General features: G+C 36.5%; 1 protein-coding gene across 3 annotated transcripts in view; it reads left to right on the top strand.

The window, feature by feature from the left end:
- DNAH7 (dynein axonemal heavy chain 7) overlaps positions 1 to 23,955 on the top strand; it is a 235,426-nt gene that overhangs the window by 43,528 nt on the left and 167,943 nt on the right. For all 3 annotated transcript variants that reach the window (XM_070242074.1, XM_023622248.2, XM_023622249.2), the window contains exons 11-19: positions 4,431 to 4,614; positions 5,285 to 5,464; positions 9,857 to 10,129; positions 10,868 to 10,995; positions 13,293 to 13,371; positions 16,828 to 17,052; positions 19,162 to 19,308; positions 20,652 to 21,337; positions 23,297 to 23,483. In XM_070242074.1, the coding sequence (XP_070098175.1) occupies positions 4,431 to 4,614; positions 5,285 to 5,464; positions 9,857 to 10,129; positions 10,868 to 10,995; positions 13,293 to 13,371; positions 16,828 to 17,052; positions 19,162 to 19,308; positions 20,652 to 21,337; positions 23,297 to 23,483 (2,089 nt within the window). The remainder of the gene's footprint in view (positions 1 to 4,430; positions 4,615 to 5,284; positions 5,465 to 9,856; positions 10,130 to 10,867; positions 10,996 to 13,292; positions 13,372 to 16,827; positions 17,053 to 19,161; positions 19,309 to 20,651; positions 21,338 to 23,296; positions 23,484 to 23,955) is intronic.

Genomic DNA, 23,955 nt, shown 5'->3' with positions numbered 1-23,955 from the left:
TATTTCTCCCATTATATGGTTTGTTTCATTTTCTTGATAATGTCCTTTGAAGCACAAGTATTTTTAATTTTGATGAAATCTAATTTAACTATTTCACGTATATTGATCTTGTATCCTGAAACCTTGCTAAACTTGTTTATTATGCATTGATCCTTTCTGGCTTTCTCTATATAAGATCATGTTATCTGAAAATAGAGATTATTCTACTTCCTCATTTCCTATCTGCATATGTTTTTTTCTTTTCCTTGTCTAATTGCTCTGATTAACCTCCAGTGCAATGTTGAACGGAAGTGGCAAGAGTGGACATCTTTGTTTTCTTCCTGATATTAAGGGAAAAGCTTTCAGTCTTTCACCATTAAGTTAGCTGTGTAGTTGACCTTTATCAGGTTGAGGAATTTCCCTTTCATTCTTAGTTTCTTGATTGTTTTTAATCACAAAATAGTGTAGATTTTGCCAAATGCTTTTTCTGGATCTATTGAAGTGATAATGGGTTTTTCTCCTTTGTTCTATTAATATGGTGTATTACATTGATTTTAATATATTGAACTAACCTTGCTTTCCTGAGACAAATCCCACTTGGTCATGGAGTATAATCCTTTTAATAAGCTACTGGATTCAGTTTGCTAGTATTTTGTTGAGTATTTTTGTGTCTGCATTCATAAGAGATATTTGTCTACAGTTTTCTTTTTCTTGTGGTATCTTTGTCTAGTTTTGGTATTATGATAGTATTGGCCTCATAGAATGAGTTAGGGAGTGTTCCTTTCTCTTTTTTTTGGAAAAGTTTGTGAAGGATTGGTGTTAATTCTTCTTTAAACATTTGGTAGAACTCACCTGTGAAGCCATCAGTTCCTGAGCCCTGGCCTTTTTATTTTTAATTTTGGATTATTAATTCAATCTCTTTACTTGTAACAGGTTTATTCATGTTTTCTATTTCTTCTTGAATCAGTGTTGGTAGTTTGTATCTTTCTAGGAATTTGCTAGGTTATTTAATTTGTTGGCATACACTTATTTATTACATTCTCTTATAATCTTTTTTTGTTTCTGTAAGGTTAGTATTAATATACCCCTTTTCTTTCTTAATTTTTTTTTTGTTTTTTTTGTTTTTTTTTTTGGAGGAAGATTAGCCCTGAGCTAACTACTGCCAGTCCTCCTCTTTTTGCTGAGGAAGCCTAGCTCTGAGCTAACATCCGTGCCCATCTTCCTCTAGTTTATATGTGGGACGCCTACCACAGCATGGCTGCCAAGCAGTGCCATGTCCGCACCCAGGATCCGAACCAGCGAACCCTGGGCCGCTGAGAAGCGGAACGTGCAAACTTAACCACTGCGCCACCGGGCCGGCCCCTTTTCTTTCTTAATTTTAACAATTTTAGTCTTCTCTCTTTTTTCTTGGTTAGTCTAGCTATAGGTTTGTCAATTTTGCTGATCTTTTTAAAGAACTAACTTTTGGTTTTGTTGATTTTTCTCTATTGCTTTTCTGTTCTCTATTTTGTTTATTTACACTCAAACCCTTACTTCTTCCCTTCTCCTTGTTTTGAGTTTTGCTTGCTCTTCTTTTTCTATTTTCTAGTGGAAGTTTAGGATATTGAGTTAAGATCTTTTTTTGCTTTTTGATGTAAGTGTTTACAGCTATAAATTTCCTTTTGATCACTGCCTTTCTGCATCCCGTGAGTTTGGTATATGGTGTTTTCATTTTCATTAATCTCAAATTATTTTCTAATTTCCCCTGTGACTTCTTTTTTTGATTCATTGGCTTTTAGGACTTGTTGTTTTATTTCCACATATTTGTGGATTTCCAGAGTGTCCTTCTGTTACTTATTTCTAATTTTGTATAGTTTCAATCCTTTTGCTTTTATTGAGACTTATTTTATGACCACCAATTATTTTTGATCTTCTCTCAGAAGCATCTTCCATGTGTACTCTTTTCTCTTAATTCCCACTGCTACTACCTTTGGCAGGCCCTTTTAACCTCCCATGTAGCCTACAAACCACTGCCAGATGAATCTTAAAATACCTCCAGTTCAGTGCCTCACTTTTATTGACAAAAATAAGTCCACATTTCTTAATCTGACTTTTAAGGTCTTTTCCGTTCTCAGCTCTAAAAAGACTTTCACCTTGAGCCGTGCCTGTAGAAACAGTCAAGTTAAATTAAGCAGGACATAACTTTTAAGACTAGTCTGTAACCATACCTTCCCACCATTAAATATCTATCCAATGGGTAAGTTTAAAGGTTCTTTGTTCCCCTGTTTAACCAATTATTGTTTTTTTTTTCTTTTTCTCCCCAAACCCCCCTGGTACATAGTTGTATATTCTTAGTTGTGAGTCCTTCATAGCTGTGGCATGTGGGATGCCGCCTCAGCATGGCTTGATGAGCGGTGCCATGTCCTCGCCCAGGATTCAAACTGGCGAAACACTGGGCTGCTGCAGTGGAGCGTGCGAACTTAACCACTCGGCCACGCGCTGGCCCCCCCCAATTATTGATTTTTAAGATAATTAGTTACTTCTTGTTTGTTTCCATCTGTGCAAAGGGAATTCTAAGAAAATTTGAAAGTTGTTTAGTTGCTTCACTGTTCAGCTCTGTGACTCTTAGCGCTGTCATTTTTGCATACATAATGGTATCAGATTGAATCAGAGGTTAAGGAAATTAAAATAAAATGAGAACCCTTTGAATACCATCATCAAAATGTTATGGTTCACACTATTCAAAGTACTTGATGTAGCTCACTACTGGAGAAGCCCCTCTTCTGTCCTTCAGTACCCAGCCCAAATGATCCTTCTTCCATGAAGTCTTTACTGTTACCTCATCAAAAATAATCTCTTCCTTATGAATGCCTCTGACAGTTTATTCTCTTATAGCTGCTTCTTTTTATAATATCTATTTGTGTATATGCCTTTTTTTCTCCACTAGTCTATCAGCACTTTGAGAACTGAGTAATATTTTGTACCCCAAGAGTTTTGTACATAGTGGGGAGCTCTGTAAATATTTTTGAGACAATGATTGAACGAACAATTTTTAAAATGTATTTTCTTTATTTACCCTTTTTCCAGTCTTACAGTCCCAAACTTATTCCATCTTTTTTTCTGAACTACTGGAGGCTTCTCAGTCCCCTTTCTTCATCTACCACTGCCTGTCTCTGCTTAGTATTTGCTACTTGTCCTCTTTACCTGGTGTTTTAATGGTGATGCATCACTGCAGGAATGTTTGTCATGGCTTCATCCTAGAGAGCAAGGTGGTCCCAAGCTCTTGTGTTTAGCTCCCAAGTTCTGCTGAATTCCTTATGGACTTCCCCCCACTTATTTCTTCCTATTTCTAGTCTCTTATCTCTATTATAGACAGTGAAATGACTAGATATATTAGACAACCTCATCCCTCCTATTTTCTTATTATCCTACTTCTACTTCATATCCTTTTCTTAGGGTTTTCCCCCTTTCATTTCTATCTGTTCTTCAGTGAAGTTGTCTTCACTATAAAACCCTTCTCCATTACTTAAATGGAAAATTATATCTCTATCCTTTGACTTCAAAGCTGTTTTTCTGCTATGACATAATGCCTTCATTATTATAAGAGAGAAGGGATGAGGTCATGTCTTTTTTTATATCTCCCCTGACACTGTTCCTAGCACATAGCAGACACTAAACACATATTTGTTAAAGGGAAGGATACATATATTTAAAACTTAGATCTCTTTTGGAGCATTCAGGCAACTCCTGAAATTATATTGACTCTCTATTTTAGAAAATCCATTCTCTCTCATGAAAGAGGTACCAATATTCCTTAATTTTGCAGTGTTGGACAGTGGTTTTATAAACTGAAAACTTCACTTGTTACCATCATGATGTATCTGTATGTCTATTTCACTGTTGTCCTTTTATTATGAGGACACATACACATTGGAAAATTTGTTTTAAATCAGTCACTCTTTCAGGATTTGACATTAAGGGGAATAAGAAAATAATATTCTTGATTTTGTTGATTTGTTTTTCAAGTCATTGTGAAACTGATAGAATATGGTAAAATACCACGTGGGTTGAGCCAAGTAAGCCCTCTCTTGGTTTAATCAGTTGTTCACATTTCAGCTTTAAATGAACAAATCCATTCCCTGAAGAACATCTCAGAGACTGGAGAGGAGTATTTTGTAATATCCAATAAAGTTACTTGTCATATTTATTCAAAAAGTGCAGGAATCATAGTTCCGGGAGTTAGATTTATGTTTTTTTCACATCACATTGGTGAATTGTTTTCTGTTGGCTATGATTCTTTTCCTAGAAGAAGTGAAGTATGCTAGTGCTTATATTTCAGAGGGTGGATGATGTCACTTAACAATATACCTCTCAAGTAAGACTTGGATATCCAGAGGTTACTGTTAATGCTTAATGTAAAAGGAGTAATATACTGAAAGTATAAACTTTTAAAAGTCTTTTGTTCTTTCAAGATGGTTTCCAGAAGTGCAGAATATTTATTACCAAGGTAATAAAAAAAAGCAGTTGCCAACTGGTGACAACAGTGCCAAACTAGAATCTTTTTTCAACTGCGCTGCTACACTTATGACTTTACAACTGCAGGACCTTGCTTTGGTCTCCATGCAAGATTTCACAGACTTAATTGCACAACCCCCAGTAAGTACAGTTCACTCACACCAATATTCATTTACTAATTTATTTATGTTCAATTCTTTCGGAGAGGAAAATGATAAAATACCTTTACCAGTGGGAGAGCAGAAATTATATCTTTAGACCTCATCTATTAAAAAAAAGTTAGTGTTAACCTGCATATTTAGGATTTTTAATTATCATCTTATTGATGAGGATTAGTGAAAATTCCCATAATTGAGAAATTTGGGTCATGATGGCTGGGGAAATTTTCCATGAGGAGCTCTTTTCTTTCTGGAAGAATGTCCTGTTATAGTGTGAGCAGGGCCTGGGAATTTGAGTGTTCTCTTGGGCTCCTTCTTGCAAGATTCTAGAGTCCCACTGCTGTGCACATCCTCCTTTTCCTGAAACCTTGACCCTATAGTTGATCTTTAAGCCCAATGGATACAATGAGATACGAACAAGTCTAGCTGGGAACTGCTCTTGCTTGTTTTAGTAGAGCTCCTCTTTGTAAAACTTACAGTTTACTTTGTCATTTGTTTGATTCCAATTCATCTATTGGCTTAACTGACTAGGGCATGAGACGAAAGGTGAGTTCCCATGTATTCTAATTGGAACCAGTACACTCCTTAGTCTACCACAATTCATATGTATATTCATACGTATATATATATATATGTATTTTATTTTTTTGCAGGATTCTGTTAGAGCTTTTGAACATCCAGGTTTCGTCATGAGGCTGATTCTTGATAATAACACCATTAAGTTTGAACCTGAGTTCAACGACTATATAGAAATCTTTCTAAATGTTTATGACGTCATGATTAAGGCTGTCAGTTTTGTGCCAAGAGTTGAGACAAAATTGTATTCCAAGTGGGTAAGTAACAGTGATATTCTGATTGCTTGAATTGGCATGATGATATTCACTTCAAATAACTTCTAAAAGGTGTAGACAGGTATCCACTGCTGTACGGAATGTAAGTGGCCTAGTAACATGGACTTATAAGGAAGTTTTGCTTCAAAAAAGTGTTGGTTTTTTTCCCATTAGCTCCTCTTACAACGTACCTAGTTTCCTAGTCCAGTCTTCCACTGGACTCAGTGGGAGACCTTCTGAGGGCAAGGAATGACAGTTGTGATGAGGTCTGAGGCGGTCAGCAAGAGTTGCTGTAGCACTCCTACCATGCTGTTCCCTTGTTATGCTCTTCTAGCTCTGTAAGACTGTCCTCCAATTGATTACCCTCCTCTTACATCTTTTTCTGTAAATATAAGAGTCTCCATACTTTCAGATTATAAATCCTGCTTCCCTTCTCTCTTTGGCCAAATATTTGGCAGAGCTATGCCAACAATGACATTTCAACAGTAGTTGTTTCCATCTAGTATATGAGATAAGCATGTCTGAAAATTCCTTAACTTATAAGATTTTCAAGTTTTGTAAGTCCAACCAGTAGCTTTCTTTTTTTAATTTTTAAAATAGTTTATGAATATTTCATGCATACAAAAGAGTATAAGAGACTAGTGTTTGAAGTTTTAAGTAGCAATAAAGTTAACACCTGGGTACCTCCACGCTAACTTAAACAATAGAATATTACTGATACCTTTCAGCTCTCCCTGCCCCCTTGCGCTTCCCTGTTCACATCTCTATCCTTCTACCCTCTATCAAAACAATGAGTATCTTGAATTTTTTAGTTATTATTCTGAATTTTTAAAGGTAAACTTCCTACATGTCTGGATATCCCTGAACACTTTCTGTTTAGTTTTCCATGTCTTTGCATAGATGGTCAGCTTAGAAATAATATGTGAATTGTTTTATTTTACTTAACATTATGACTGTGAAATTTTCCATTTTGAGGATATTTTCCTCTTCATAGAACTTCTAGTTTTATTATTTTATTTTCTAGGAATTCCATTAAGTTCTTTTTCAAATAGGCCAGGGCATTTTTGATAGTTTCTCATCCTTGGTCATGGATTCATGACTCTTTTTCTTCTGTTTGCTGATCTGACTTCTGCTCCTATTGGTTTATTTCTGTGGGTGTTTTTCCCTCTGTTATTGTGGGCTTATCCATGTAAGAACTTTATGCAGGGAAGTCTTTGAGGCCTTGGCTGAAGTTGGTTCCTCTGGAAATTGCACATTCTCTTAACAGGTGCTTTGGAGGCCCCTGCAGACCAAGGGCCATTTTTTGTGTGTGTGTGTGTGTGTGAGGAAGATTAGCTCTGAGCTAATATCTGTTGCCAATCTCCCTCTTTTTACTTGAGGAAGATTGTTGCTGAGCTAACATCTGTGCCAATCTTCCTCTATTTTGTGTTGGATGCTGCCACAGCATGGCTTGATGAGCGGTGCTAGGCAAAGGACCATTTTTAACAAAATTCTTGCCTAAAGCTTCTGTAGACCACATTGGCCTTGTGAATGTTTACCCAAATCTGTATGAGATCAGGCTTGTGGTTACAAATTCTTAAGGTAACGATCTTTTTTCTTTTCTGCTGAGAAATAAGGCCAAAACGGACATTTTTCTCACTTTTGCCCCCACATTCAAAGGTTTTGTCACCTTTCAGCGTCCTTAAATTTTGTGTCGTCAGAACCCTCATTCTGAGGTTGTGTCAGTCACCTTTCAGTGTTCTTGGCTTCGTGTGTGGGTATCAATTATGACTCCCACCTGGCTCAGGCTTGAGTCTTTGTTCCCTGACAGCCATTCTCCCCTCCACGCCCCAACCCACACATCTTCTACCTTCCTGGAGACTCAGTAAAGCAGAGCTGAGACCACCGGGGTCACAGAGTCTCCAGGCAGCTGCTCGCTTCCGCACAGTTCCCTCTCATTCATGATTCTCTCATGTTTGGCCCTTTAGACTTTCCTTATTCTTTTCCTTCCTTAGCTATGCATTATGAAAGTTATATTTAGCATTTTTTTCCAGCATCTTTTTGTGTTTTGAACTAGGTAGTTGTTTTCGGGATCTCTATTCCTCGTAGTGCACAAGTAGAAGTCTCTCTAGAAACTTGCTATCTGTCCTTCGTTTAATTCCACTTCATCTATTGCACCTTTTTCTGTTCTATTCATACCCTACCTTTTTTCAAGAACAATTTGAGGTAGCTTATGAAATAGACAAATGTAACAAGTTAATAAGAGTTATTAGGCAAATCTTGAAGTGGAGAGAAGTATTATAATCATGTGAATGCATACAGCTGATATAATATTATGGTTGTAAAATATAGCTATGAGCTTCCTCGTTTTTAAAGTGAAGAGGAAAACATGATAAGTTTTAACTAGGATTGAATATTTAATTTAGACTGCTTGGGTATTTTCCTGGTATCAGATTTTGAGAGATAGGTTTTCTGTGGGGCCTTATACATGGGGCAGTGGTTCTGAAACCCTATGCATCAGCCTCACCTGGTGACATTTTAAAAATGCAAATCCAGGGGCCGGCCCGGTGGCGCAGCCGTTAAGTTCGCACGTTCTGCTTTGCCGGCCTGGGGTTCACCGGTTTGGATCCTGGATACAGCCCTACACACCACTTGTCAAGCCACGTTGTGGCAGGCGTCCCACATATAAAGTAGAGGAAGATGGGCATGGATGTTAGCTTAGGGCCAGTCTTCCTCAGCAAAAAGAGGAAGATTGGTGGCAAATGTTAGCTCAGGGCTAATCTTCCTCAAAAAAAAAATAAATAAAAATACAAATCTGGGGATCCCCACCACCACCGCCCCTTGCCTCCAGAGATGTGAATTCACAATGACAGTTGGTACTCAGAAACAGGTGCTGGTAAAATCTCCCTAGATGATTCTGGCAATCAGTCAAATTTGGAAACAAGTGACATAGAAAGTACTCTCGGTAAAATAATTGAATGTGGTCTCAATGATCTTTGACAGCAACTCAAAGTGGAATTCGTATCACTGTTTCTTATCAAATCTTTGACAGTAACTGCAAGTCAAATTAAAATACACTTTTTTCCCATGGAAAGCAAACCTGCAAGGGGCTGAGGTGCTGCGGGTCCCAGCACAGCACCGTCTTGTGACAGAATTTGACACACTTTCGAACACTTGAGCTGTCTCACACGAAAGATCACTTCTCTTAACTCTTAGCAGGAATTGATTAGAATTCATATCAAAAGTATACTTTCTAATATAGTTCTGAAGTCTCGATATCCAGTTCTGTTTAGAAAGATAGATCTTTAGGCTTTAGAAATTAGGCAGGTATTAATAAATTCAAGAAACATTCTATAGTGAATATTAATGAGCTTCACATTAGATCCAATAATTTCACGTTGCATACAGTATATAATATAGATTACTTTATCCTGAGGTTCTTTTTCCGAGAAGATAACACCAAGTATCTACCGAGCCCAGAGGTGAGGCTCTCATAAAGCATCTAGTTCTACGCAATACATTTTCCTAAAATGCCCACGAGGGGACAGAGCAGGCGAATGCACCCTGGATACCTGAACAAATTGCCCAGTTGTCTGAGGAATTCTTTGATATCAATTTGAATGCTGTAGAATATCCACTACGGGCAATGGTTTTTGTTTGTTACAGTTAAAAATCCCTTCTTCTGGAAGACAGATAGAGCAAATGTATTTTTAAGTGTAACTTGTTTCAAGATGATAAACCATGTAGGCACATTTGCTTGTCTTCTTATTTGAAAACAGGAGACAGGCTGTTGAGATTTCTTTGCTTACTTAAAATGGCTGTCTGACCCATCCTTGCCTGCCATCATTCTAACGGTGATCGCAGAATGCAGATTTCATAACTGGAGATTTTACTCGGCTCTACTTGCTCTTCACAGAATCAAAAATCAAAGGTCAATGAATGAGTAACCAATCTTTCTTTGTTCTAGATAGATTGTTCCTAAGGTGAAAAAGTACCGTGATCAAAGAGTATGCTATGACATTGAGTTGGCTTATTTTTTAAAAGTAACATACAGTGCAAGCACTACCTTACACTAGCATGTACAATTGCACGAATAAAATGTGAATTTTGCTATTGTGTATTCTAACTTTAATTTTGTGTATATTTTCAAGCTGCTGTCCTTTCATCCTTACAGAAAACAGAACACAACTAAGTGGCTTAAACGGAAAACAAAAAAATTATATGAAACCTAAATATTTAAAATACTGCTGTGATTAGACTGAATATCTTTCTAGGGAGATTAGAAAATCATAAAGATCTTGTGAATAAAAATAAAGACAATGTGGTCAGATTGGCAATTTTGCAAAGATAAATGTTACTGTTACCTTAACTTCAGGTATTTTAAATAACTAATATTGTTTTTTCCCCTTTGTTTAGGAAAGTAAGTCTAAACCAACAACCTTGAAGCCAATAATTCTCAGTGAAATTGTTGATGCTCACAAAAAAAAGGTGAGGGAAGTGACAATGAGAGAGAGCGTGGCACCTACCGAGCACCGCAGACTCTATGACAAGTATGACTTTTTGGTTACCAAAAAGGCTGAGCAAGACGCTGATGCTTTCCTCGCAGAAAATCATAATTACGAGAAAATAATACAGGAAATTCGCAAATACCAAAAACTAATAGAGGAAATACAGTATACATCCAGAAAGGTAATTGACCTGTTATGTACTACTGTTCTCTGTGCCTCATGATCTTTTCTCAGTTTTATTAGGATATATTTTTAGACCATGCTGTTGAAGAATTAGACCATTGCTATCAACAGGAAAAATATTTACTGAGCTGCTCGCTGTGCCAAGCATTGTGGCACGTCCTGGATATGCAGAGGTAGTCAAAGAGACACGGTTCTTGTGCTCAGAGTGCGAACATCTCCTACAACTCAGATTTCTAAGTACTTTATTTATTTTGAGCCCTCAAAAATTCTAAAAACTTATGTCTTTTTGCTTTGGTGTTTATAAATCATTTGGAAAATATGGTTATTAGGCCAAAATGTGGTTACTTTTGTTTAGTAGGACACTGGTGATTTAAAATTTTCTTCTTTTGTTCTTTTTTATATTTCCCAAAATTTCTGTCATGGATGTATATTATTTTTTTGTGCAGAGAAAATATAGCATTTAAGTCCCACACTATTTATTTAGCAATAACTCAGTCCTCTGAAGTTTTGTGTCCATTATTGTCTTGAAATAGAATTAGCTTCCAAGGCAACAAACTCTTCACGGAGACTTATCCAGAAAATAGTTGTAAAAATCCCTGCCTGTATCATATTTTTAAAAAACTCTCAATCTTGTTAGTTCACACACACACAAAATCAGTAGTATGAGGAAGGTAAAACTGTGGGAATCTTTTATTTCTTTTCGTGTTTAATAGAGTTTTGATACTTAACGTTGCAGACTGTTCGTTTAGGAATGTTTGAAATGCGCTGTGAGGAATTAATCAGAGCTTTGGTGAAGCGAGCAGACGTTATCTGTGGAAAACTTATCGCTAAAATGTTCAGAGATCATCAGGAAGTAAATACAAGGTAATTATGTGATATTATTATATTTTTATTTTGGGGGGAGGATGTTAAATAGAAGCAACTGTTGTTCAACTAAAATAATGGATTAGAGCAGGGTCATGAATGACCCAAAAGAAAGATAATGTCAATGTATTTTTACTTGGCTTTATGTGTTATTTCATGATTATTAGTATTATTTGTTTTCACCGCAAATATGCCTTCCCAATTGTCTGAATTAAAGTGGTATTAAAATGTGTGTGCATTTCATTTGCACAAGTCAGATGGATGTTCTCTAACTTCAGATTTTTAAATTTGTATAATCAATACACAAAATTGGGTTTTCAAAGCAGATTTACACAGTAGTTGTTTTAGGTCCTCTGGGACCCTCAAATTTGGAATTTCCATCTTACTGTAATTACCCTTCAAAGCCATGGGAACTTGTCTTAACTAAAAATTCATTTGTTGAGTAACCTGGAGATTTTAGGAAAACTGACTCATGTTAAGTAAACTTACAGAGTGCTGATGTGCAAAGCAGAATACCTATTTTTTTAAGACAAGAAGTGTAATCAGTCTTCCAACAACTGGTGCTAGTGTCACTCTAGGAACCTCTTTTCTGGTATCAGTTTCATGGAAAAAAACCCAAATAATCAAAAAAAATTTTATAGTTATGGTATTAAATAGAATATTTCTTTCAGGCTGTATCTAAGGCTGAAGGAAGCTTTATTTACCTACCATGTGTTAGGCACAGAGTTAGGTGCTTGGACTCTAAATATGAGTAAAACTGCTGAAGGAAGTGATGGTGTTGAAAGGGAAATAGACATACAAACCTGCACATTACAATAGGGCGCAGTGAGCACTGTGCTGAGCCACAGAGGTAGAACAGAAAAGGAAATGAGTAATTTTCTTTCAGGGTGGAATTTGGGGAAGAGGGGAACGCCAGGGAAGGCTGCAAAGGGGAAGTGATGTGTGAGTTCATTTTGAAGGATGAGTAGGAATCTGCTAGGTGGACAATGTGGGTGAAAGAATTCCAGGTAGAGAAAATACTATGTAGAAGGGAGTGAGGTATGAACATGGCATGGTGTATCCCGAGAACCAGGAGGGGTTGGTGTTGCTTTCCCACACACTGTGAGGGAAGAGAGCTGAGGGGTGACGCTGAAGAGAGAGGCACCACATGAAAGAGGACCAGGACTCGCGTAGCTTATCTAGGAACCAGAATCACATATTCACTTAAAGCACCTTTTCCTCTAAAAGTACTGGAAGGATAGTGAAAATGTCTTTTACTTGTAGCTTTTCATGCCAGGTGAAATATTTATTTTAATTTCATAGCTATTTTCTCTGCCTTTTAACTACCCTCTGAACTCATGCCAGTTCTACTTTTTCCCCTTTTCTCCTAATTATGCTTCTCACCAGACTCACTGGATGGACTGTTAGAGGAACCATTCGGTGTGAAGACCCTCAACTCCTTGCCCTTACATGTCCATGAACCCCTTCATACCTGTCGGCCCACATTCTCAGACGGCAAGAGTCTGTCACACCCATTCAAAGTTCCTATGAGCTCAACCCCATTGCATCCCATCCCTCTGGAGCTGGCTCCCCCAGCCATCCCCTCTGTATCACATTTTAAATCTCTCCTTTGCTATTGATTCTGTCTCTAAAATTTGCAAACATGTTCAAAATCCTCTTCCATCTTCAGACCCCTCACTTCAACCCAACATCATCGCCATGCTGTTTCTCTCTCCCTCGCCTCTCAGCCACTCTTCTTGAAGAAATTTCTACATGTTTCATCTGGACTTCCACTTGCTCTTTTTTTCTTTTTAACCTCACAGTAAGTTCATTATTTATACTGGCTGCAACCCAAATCAATAGGAAATATTTGCATATTACCAGAAATTTCTGAGCATACAGACCCATTTTAACCGTTCTCTCCAAGTAGGGTTAATGACTCCCTTCCTTTGTACCATTTTTTTGGTGCCATCTCAAAAAATCTCTGGTTGAGCACTTAAAATTCTAGGTTGGATGTGATTGTTTATGGTCCTGTCTTCCATACTGGATTGTGAACAGGCTGCGGACCATTGTTACATCTTGTCCATTTCTGTATCTCTGTCAGTTAATCCTATAGTTGGGAATGCAATAGATGATCATTAAATGTGTATTGAATGAATAAGTAAATGAACACAAATTTGCTTTTCATTCATTAGCTGTCGTATAGGTAAGATAATCTAACTTTATTTTTCATGTAATGGAACATTTAAATCATCTATAGGAACCTGTTTAGGAATGAAATTTAAATATATAAGATTGATTTTTGTCTGGTGTTTCAGATTATGTGATGAATTTGAGAAGATAGCTGAAAAAGCTCTTAGCACTCCTCCAAATACAGCAGAACTGATGGAAATGAAGGTATTGCTTCTAAATTCTTTATAGTTGTGGGTGTAAAAGTTAATTGTTTTTCTTTTTTTGCCAGCTTTTATAAGAAGTTAATTATTGACATGATAATACAATAACAAATCCCTGCAAACGTTAACACAGAGGCTTAAAGTAATGTTGTTTTATATACTTAGCTCATGAGTCTGCAGTTTGGTGGTTTAGGCTGGGTGCTCCTGGCCAGTTCTGGTCTCATTGGGGTTACTTACTCAATTGGGTCAGCTAGTTCTCTTTCGGGTTGACTAGTGCAGCTATCCTCAGCAATTGGACTCTGCTCCACTTGTGTCTCAAACTCCAACAGGCTCACCTGGGTGTGTTCTCATGTCACGGTAGAGGCATAAAAGCAAGCCCAATTGTACCAATGCTTTTCAGGTTTCTCCTTGTGTCACATAGCTAACATCCCATTGGGCAAAGAAAGTCACGTGGCCTCAGAGTCAGAGTGAGATACCAGAAGAGGTGAGGTACTGGAGCTGTCAATGCAATCATCTACCAGGATATTTTTGAAAGCACTATTAATAATTATTACCATGCTAAAGGCATAGAGCAGTACTGTCTTGAGCAAACTGTGTGATCGCCCTTCATTTTCTTTTAATCAACAAATATTTAATTCTTAAGTAATATTTTGTTTTCTATAGCCTGTCTTTTGTTATACATTAAAATTTTCTGCTGTAGTTTGCTGAAGTGTTTTATGTTTGAGCATAGGCTTTATGGTACTGAAAATATTTAGATAAGTGTCACTTTCATCATTTTTCATGTTCCTGCTGTGCTTGAAGTCTACCTAATGGTGAATAAAATAATATAAAACAACTAGTTGATCACCATTTTATTTTATTCTTTTTTCACTCTTATAACGTTAAGCTTTTGCAAGATCTTTTTTTTCCTTTGCTAACATTCCCAAGATCCAAAATAGAACCCTTTTATTTTTAGGCTTTAAAATACTTAAGTGTACCCAGCAAAGCATGTAAAATCATTCAAAACTTTGTATAGGTAGGAAATTGCAAAAGGAGTTAAAATGATTTTTGTACATTCTTTAAATTATTCACTTAAAAGTTTGTCAAAATCATTAGAACCAAATTTTACATATAAGCCTCTAACTAAAAGAGTTCCATTTTCTTTAAAGTATTTGTACTTGGATTGGGATTCTTACTATGTGAATTTATGTGTCCGATATACACACATGCCTAGATATATTCTCTTTTAGAATATTTGTATATTATATATTAGTTGTTGTGGGACATTGATACTTTGATTATCGGTGATTATAAAGATAGCTGGAGAATTCCCTAATTGTAAAGTCTTTTGGAAAGATGAATATTCAGTATGAAGAGCGTAATTTATTTACCCTCCTAGCCATTGCTGAAAATATTTAGGAATTTGGGGTTGTTTAGTGTCAATTTCTATTGTTCATAGCAACTTTTAACAGAATTAGTAAATAGGATTCATTAACTGGTGTTAAAAAATATGTCTGTACCTTAAAAACATTTATTCCTGCAAGGGCAAAATAGCTTCTCAATTTATTTAGCACAGAAATCAGTCACATATATCAGTAAGGAGAAATAAAAGTCCAGTTGTTTACATAGGAATATCATTAACCATATTAGAAAAATATATTTTCAGCTAGGCATTTTGTTACCTGTGGAAACCACCATGGTTTGCATCTTATTTGTTTGAATTTGCAACTTAAAAACATTTGGTCTAATTAGAAAGATATATCAGTGAAAGAGTTCTAGGCAATGTTGCTTCTTTTTTTCTTTTTAATTACAAAAGCAAAAATTTAAACAATATGGGATTGTACCAAGAGAAAAATAAAAGTTTCCCTTTTTCCATAATTTCTTTCTTTAGGGTAATGATTCTGTTAGTTGAGGGTGAATTCTGCTCTCTCCAAACTTATATATAGTGATATATATGATATATTGTATATATAGTGATGTATATATATATGTATATATATAACTAGAGAGAGAGCCAGAGAGATGGAGATTAGAGATTTCAAAGAGCTTTAACAACATTTTTAAAAAGAAGTGTGTACTTCCTAGACAGGGAGGAGGGCGTAAGATGGGGAAGGTGAGCACACTAGTTGTAGGTAACGGCCAGTGTTCTCATTTTTCCGTGGGGTAGCAGATTTCCTTTGGTGTTTATATTATTAAGATATATAAATAAATTAAGATGTATCAAGAGAGCTTTGAGAGAGCTCTACGTATATATGTACATACACATGGGCATGTGCATAGGTGTGCACGCACACACGTGCACACACCTGTACATTCACCCGTTCACGCACACAAATAGATTTGTTTTTGCAAAGGCAGAATCATGACTCTGCTGCAAATTACTTTAGTTATTTAATAATATGGCTTCTCTGTATTTCTCCTACTAGGTAGCTAGGGCTCTTACTTTTTCCCAAAATCAATAGCCAGTTACCCCAATACGATTTGTTAAATGATGTCATTTCACTCCTACTTTGCAATGCATCTTTTCAACACTGAATTTCCATACGTACTTGGATCCATGTCTGAACTCTCTCTATGCTGCTCCGTCCTCTATTCCTGGGCCAGAGCGAGAACTGTCTAAATGACCATATCTGTGTAGTACGTTTTGGTATTCGGCAGGGCTGGTCCCCATCAGTTTTCTTTTTCATGATTGTTTTTACTACTGATTGTCTTTACTTGAGTAGTTACTATTTCAGAGACTTTTAGAATTATGTCATATTTAATTTTTTCACATGCCATTGCAATTATGATGGAAATTGCATTGATTTTATAGACTGATTGGAGGAGAATTTACATCTTTACAATGTTATGTCTTAACATATGTTTCTATTTTTATTCAGAACTTTCAAAATGTCCTTCAATAAAGTGTTATAGTTTTCCTCAGATAGATTTAGCACAGTTCTTGTTAAATTTGCCTGCAGTTATTTTTTAGTTTTTGTAACTGAGGAAAGTGTTGCGGCTCTGGTGTCTTGCAAGTTTGCAATTTTACGTTTGTTGTGGTGGTTATTTGATTAATAATTGTCTCCCTCAACTAGACTATAAACTCTCTGAGGGCAAATCCCACCTCTGGTTGTTGTCACACTGAATTGCCAGCACCCAGCAGAGTGTCAAGCACATAATAGGTGCCCATAAATGCTATTCTGAAAGAATAAATGGTCTCTCAGATGGCACCTGCTTCATATCTTCCAGAAACCCATGGCATTCTTCTCTGGTTTTCCAGTGCTCTTTGTGTATTGTTTAGTATTTCCTATTTTTTCCCCTGCTATTTTAGTAAAGGTGTTTGGGATGGATGAGAAGTAAATTGGGCTGCAGTCCCCTCTCTGGAACCAAAAGTCTTTCCTTCTACCAAGTGTGTACATATTTATGCAGTGTATTTCCACAGGCTATTTTTCAACATGAGCTGTTCATTGAAATGCCGTCTGTAATTTTTGTTTTCCCTCAGGCTTATATTCAGAAAGTAGAGACAACTGATATGATTGAACTGGGACAGAGATTGGTGGATTCTAAAAACTGCCTTGCCTTCCTCATTGAGTGTGCCAACTTTTCTCCAGCAGACATTAGGCTAAATAATAATGTTTTCCAGTGGTATGGAAGAATGGAAGAAATTTTTGATGAACACAGGAAAATTGTTAAAGAGAAAACAGAGCAATATCAAGAAGGTCTTAAGGTTGGCATCACAGATATTTTTGAAGTATTAACTTCTTACATAGCATTGGCAACTTCTATTTCACAGGTCATGTATTTTAGCTTTCTCATACTATAAATCTTAGTAGAAGTTAGTACACATATTTCTCATACTGTAAATCTTAGTGGGAGATAGTACACATAGTGGATTGTTGTGGCATCATTTCTTGATTTGTCAAGGGAGAAAACATTTTAATATATTGCCCACAAGTGACCATTAATAAAAATACTATTTGTCTTATACGGTTTATAGAACTCTTTTGAGTTATTTTATTTTTATTATTTAACATCAAAGCTCCCTTGGTGTAGAGTGCCTTCACACCTCATAATTGCTCACACTCACCTACGTTTTGTGCCCAGAATCATCACTCTAACTCTAACCTCTTTTCTTTTGTCCTACATGTAAGATGGTTTCTGATGTTCCTGTCTACTGTCCAGCATCATCTCCTAACTCTCCCCACTCCTTGCATAACCCTGGGCAGCTCCTAGGTCCCCGCTCCCCTACCTCTCGTCTCTTGTGCATTTTCCCTGTTGCTCTGGAGCTCACCCCTGCCCCGCACACATGCTTGTCTATCTAGCACGCTCGGTTGGCTTTCTGAGAAGCCCTCTCAGTCAGACCTCAGGGCTGCTTCTCCTCTGTTCCTGTTATACTTTTAACTCATCTCCACTGGACCAGTTACCTGATCATTATGTTATTATTTTCATGTCTATCTCCCTGTTAGACGGTCAGCTCCTTGATAGCAGGGCCATCTCATGTTGACCTTTTCTCTATTATCCCTCCTGGCCAGCACAGTGCCTGACACACAGGCATGCTGTGAGCACTCCATAGCTATTGTCCGAATAAATGACTTAGGATTTTCTATCTCGTTTTACAGATGAAAAAACTAAGGTTCCCAAAGGCGGTGAAACTTGTTCCACATCAACCAGTAGAGATGTCCTTTGATAGCAAGCCTAGCCTCTTTCTACCATGCTGCAGCAAATACAGTTAATACAAATACAATTGGCAGAATATGTTGTTTGGAGAATAAATGACAGACTTTAAAAATAGCCTTCATTTTAAACTGTAGTCTATATTTTTATTTATATTGAGGCCATTTCAGAATGTTAAAAAACATATTAGACACTTTAAGTTACACCATAATAGACTCTTAGAAAATTGGTAGGTGGCCCAGAATTATCTATACTTTATTGTGAAGTATACTATTCTAGAAACTGCACATAATGTTGAATTTTTCCTCTCATTTCCCTTCTCCCACTGGGCCAGAGCAATAAATTTGACAGGAAACTAAAGGAAAGAGGACAGAAATCAACCTAGATAATCTATAAAATACAAAATCTATTTTTGAATAACCTAGATTTGACTTTTGAATATTTTATTAAGAGCTCTTTCTTTTAGAACCATTTAATTTGGAATACCTTACCAATGACAAGTTTGCAATAAGCCTCTCATTAAAAAAACACACACCTGTTTGATATAGGAAGGCTACAGTTTTTAGGCTGGAGTTTAAATCTGGATTTATTTACCTTATACGTTTTTTTGTGAAGAGAGCCCATGAGACAAGAAAAATAACCTTGGAAAACTTTGTTTTAGCATTGCCAATTAAAGAGATATCTGAATATCAGAATGCAATTAAAGAAATTTGTTTTTTCCAGTTGTTATAAAAATGCCACAAATGTCTTTACATCCCTTAAAAAACTAGAGTTTTCTTTTACCCCATACTTGATGATTTTGAGATTTTTCAAATGCTTATAAATCATTTGTTAGCATAAATTCTTTAGCGTACTAATGAATATCATTGTTTAACACATTCTTACTCATTTTATTACAGCTTCTTACATTGACAGTACAAGGGTAAACTTTCTCTGATTTGTGAATTACAGGAATCTTGATCCATTAGTTTTAAATTCCAACTCCTAAAAAAATTCTGCTTATTTTAGATCCCAGTCATCTTCCAGGTCATCCTTTTCTTTATATTTTGCCAGAGACAAAATATAATAATAATTCTCATAATCCTTACAAATATTTAAATTTTCTCTTGATGCCTAGGGGTTTTAACTTTTCAATAGTAACAGCGGATGTTGTTTTTATCAGCTGCGGTGTGAACGATTTGTGGAGGAACTGGAGAGTTATGCCAAGCAGTCGGAAGAGTTTTACTCACTTGGGGATCTTCAGGATGTACAGCGGTACCTGAAAAAGGCCCAAACGCTGAATGCAAAGTTGGATTTAGCAGCAGACAAGGTAGGATTAAAACATTCTTAAGAGGACGAATTAGTGCAAAAGAAAGAACATTGAGTTTGTATTGCATATTCACCTTTAAGAAATGGGTTCAAATATAACAGTTGAACTACATTTAATTGGAGAATAATGTAAATGGCACAGATGGATTTCACAGACCCGCATCAAGGAGGAAGAGCATCACTGTTTTCTATCAGTAGTGATAACATTTCAGTGGCCTTCATATTTTATTTGAAAGATAGAGCTATGCCTCCATCTGCTTCTTAATTTGATTTTGTATCATTTAATTGTTTGCATCACATGATAATAACACCCGGTTACTGGTCAGTTTTCCATCTTGATAGAGCCAGCTTAGATTTGGTGGCTGTGTTTTAAAGTAGGCCCATTATCTTCTTTCTTCAAGCCGCTTTGCTCCCAATATTGCTGTTTTAGAAGTCAGCTTTCTCAGTAGAAGATGCTGGAGGGGCAAAAGCCACAGCCTTTGCCATATAAGATGTTTGAAATTTTTAGTTGTGCTTTTTATTTAAAAAGGGGAAATTTGAAAACAGACCATATTATGAATGCTCCACCGTTTTTCTTACATTGAAAGATTTTAATATCTTATCAGTATCTATCTTGCTCAGGGTTTTGAATTCTGTAGATTTCTCCTCTGAACCACCCATATCCTCACGTACTTCACTACTAAACTAAGAGGAAATTAATACCTTCTTTGCCTCTTTTTATCCTACATATCTTTAAGACCCCTCTCCAGTTGCATCTGCTCTATGGAAGCATCCGTGCCTGCTCTATTTCAGCATGATCTCTCGCCTCTGAGTGATAGCATTTTTAGTATATATTATTCATTTTATATTAAACACTACTGCTCTAAGGCATCTCTCTTGTTGCCATATATTATTATTGAACAATCGCTATTTAAGTTTCTACATACATATGTCTTCTCAGCTGGATTTCTAACTCCTTGGAGTGGTACTTTGCAATATAATACTTTTTTCTATTTTCCGCAGTACCTGATACAATACTGTGTATATTAAAAGTGCTTAAGTTCTTGTTAATTAATAAAAGAAGCTAAATCCTCAGTGTATCTGTCTGGGCAAAGACTTCTTCATATATAGATTTATTTTACTATTTTAACTAACTTAAACAGTCATCGTTCTCTGGAAACTGTAATTAAAAAGAAATAGGAGAAAGATTACTGCTCAGTTTTTCTAGATTGTGACTTAATTAAGTTTAACTTTAGGGCTTAATGAGGGTTTTTTGGGTCACATTTAATATAAATATTTTTTTAAAAATTTAATTTTGAATACCCTTCACTTTCAGAATAATATAGTTAATACCTGTCCTTGCAGATTGAGCAGTTTAATGCTGAAGAGGAGGCATTTGGTTGGCTACCATCAATATATCCTCAGCGGAAAAAAATCCAAGATGGCTTGAACCCTTATCTTCGTCTCTATGAAACTGCTGTTGAATTTAGCAACAAATATAGAGGCTGGACAGAAGGACCATATCACAAAGTGAATCCAGACCAAGTAGAAACAGATGTTGGAAATTACTGGAGAGGACTATATAAACTGGAGAAAACCTTCCATGATTCTCCAAATGCACTGGCAATGACAAAAAAAGTGAGAGCGAAAGTGGAAGATTTCAAGCAGCACATTCCTCTCATTCAAGTGATCTGTAATCCTGGTTTGCGCCCCAGGCACTGGGAGGCCATGTCCAACATTGTGGGTTACCCTCTGCAGCCAGCAGAAGACTCCACCATCTTCTCTTTTTTGGACATGGATCTGGAACCGTATCTAGATAGGTTTGAAGGTATTAGTGAAGCAGCTAGCAAAGAATATTCTCTCGAAAAGGCCATGGAGAAGATGATTAATGAATGGGATGCGATGGAATTTGTCATTCTTCCTTATAGAGAAACTGGGACATTTATTTTGTCATCAGTTGATGAAATTCAGATGTTGTTGGATGACCACATTATTAAGGCACAGACTATGCGAGGATCTCCATTCATTAAGCCTTACGAAAAGCAAATGAGGTAAAGTTTATATTTATATGACAATGTTTATACTATGTTACCAAAATCATCACTTGCATGTACCATATAGTTATTTTTGAAAATTGATTCTGCATTTCATCCGTACTATTTTAAGTACTTCGTTGTAAGGAGTGAAGACTTTGCTTCCTTTGGAAGGGCACTGATCCTTTTGCTGTCGTCCACGTTCGTGACAAAGGTAGTGGATCTTCAGCCCAGGCGTTCATTTCTATTGCCTACAATCTGATCTTATATATTTGACTCTCAAAAATAATTTCGAGTCTATGAACATAGTTTATAGAATGTATAGATTATAAAACTGAAGATAATTTCATTTTCCAAATATACTAATTAGTTTGTTGTAGATGATCCTTGAAAGCAATTTCAACTCACATGCATGAGTGATGGCTGGATAAGTGCGAAAAAATGAAACTGTGATTCTAGTCTGAAATTTTGAGCATCTGACACAGCCAATTAAATTAAACCCTTATCCTGTCAATTTTTTTCAATTTTTGTAATTTGTGTCAAGCAGTTTATATTTTACCTTAAAAAAGTGAGTAAATCTAAATCAGACTACCATCCTCAGTGTGAAGTGTGAATTTGCATGGTAAGGGAAAGCAGTATATTATCCGAAACTTGCACATGCCCTCGTATTGGCTCAGTCTCGCTGATTGCTCTGCCTCCTGCCCAGCTTGCTCCCATGTGCTCATCAAGAGTAATTTTTGAACAGCTCTGGAACTGGTATATCTAGATTCTATTTTTAAAGACTGTGCATGAGATATTAGTGGGAAATTTTCTGCATCAGTCAGGGATTAGATGGGGAAAGAGGGAAGAGCACCAGAAGAAAGCAGAGGCATTCATTTCTTGTGAAAAGAGGTAAAACAAATTCACTGATAAACATTGAAAGGAAGATATTTTAGAAAGTTATTTGAAAATGCCCGGTGACTTTTAGAACTCCTATTTGCATTTCTTGGTTTTAACAATGTAGACTTACAGATCACCACTTACAAATGATGAGTGATGTGTTAATATGCACTTAAAGCTAGCCCATCTCTAAGTTCCTCTGCCATTAACCAATCATTCTTCTTTATAGCTGTGTTATCTCCTATAGCATAGCGGTTACAGCTGTCTGGATTCAAATCTGGCTCTATTGCTTATTAGCTGGGTCAAGTTGAACCTGGTACTTATCTCTGTGTGCCTTAGTCTCCCCATTGTAAATAGATATTATACTGGACCCTACCTCATGGGGTTGTTGTGAGGATGGAGCAAATACATACAGAGATCTTAGAACTGTGCTTGTACAATTCTTAGTTTTTGGTGTAATTATAATATTTATTCTTGAGGAAATTGTCATTATTTTTGTTCTCCATATTGAGAAATGAACTGATAACCTATTGTAAATTCAAAAATACTTCCTTCTCATGAATGCCACACTAATATATTTAGAATGATGTGGATTTTTCTTTAAATGCCAGTTACATCTTATGAATTGAAATATTTTATTCTGGAAATAAAGCCTTTATGGGCCTACATTTTTTAAAAAAAAAAGAACGTTAAAGGAAATGAGTCTTGGATGTAACTACCTTTCCTGAGAGCTGCAGAGTGCTCTTCCCTGAGAACACCGTTACTGTCTCCAGCATTTCATTCCTCACCTTTTACCCTCCCACCGTGGAACTGGATTGCAGAAAGGTTTATTGTTATGACATATAGAGAAACTAGCCCATTTGCAGATAGGTATATCTTAACATGTGTGTCTGTAAAAGCGTAAATGTTGATGCTATTATTTTAAAACAAATTTTGTACAACAAATGTAGCGGTTTATCTTTGAATGAAGTTAGGTGAACAGAAATTGGAATAACAAGATTGCATAAAGATTGACAGTCTAGTCCTGGTTTTGAGTTTTGTCATCTGAAACATTGCTTGGTTTGCTATTGATAAGAGCCTCTGTGTTTTGTTTCTCAGAGAATGGGAGGGCAAACTCCTGCTGCTTCAGGAAATTCTGGATGAATGGCTCAAGGTCCAAGCCACGTGGCTGTATTTGGAGCCCATTTTCAGTTCTCCGGACATTATGTCTCAAATGCCTGAGGAAGGCAGACGATTTACAACTGTGGATAAAACATGGAGAGATATAATGAAAAATGTCACACAAGTAGGTAAAAGTCTCTGAGAATGTGATTATTTGGTGAAGTGACATGATTTTTGTTTTCAAAACAATCCAAATAAGCCATTGTCTTTTTCCCACATAGGTTCCATTTTCAGATATTATTTTAGAATCCCAGGAGCAAGAAATATCAAAAGCAAAATATGGGGCTGGCCCTGTGGCCTAGTGGTTAAGTTCGCAGGCTCTGCTTCGGTGGCCCAGGGTTTTGCTGGTTCAGATACTGGGTGCGGACATGGCACCACTCAATCAGGCCATGCTGAGGCAGCATCCCACATATCACAACTAGAAGGACCCGCAACTAAAAATATACAACTATGTATTGGGGGGCTTTGGGGAGGAAAAAAAAAAGCAAAATAGATATTTTATCCTGACTACTTCTTGAGGTCCAAATTGAATTTGCATTATTTAATGAGATTTGGTTCTGTTAGTGGGTCTTACCGATGCTTTGGTAGGAAGACAC

This window comes from Equus caballus, chromosome 18, assembly GCF_041296265.1.
Source record: "Equus caballus isolate H_3958 breed thoroughbred chromosome 18, TB-T2T, whole genome shotgun sequence".
Classification (NCBI taxonomy): domain Eukaryota; kingdom Metazoa; phylum Chordata; class Mammalia; order Perissodactyla; family Equidae; genus Equus; species Equus caballus.
This window is presented reverse-complemented; position numbering and strand designations above follow the sequence as displayed.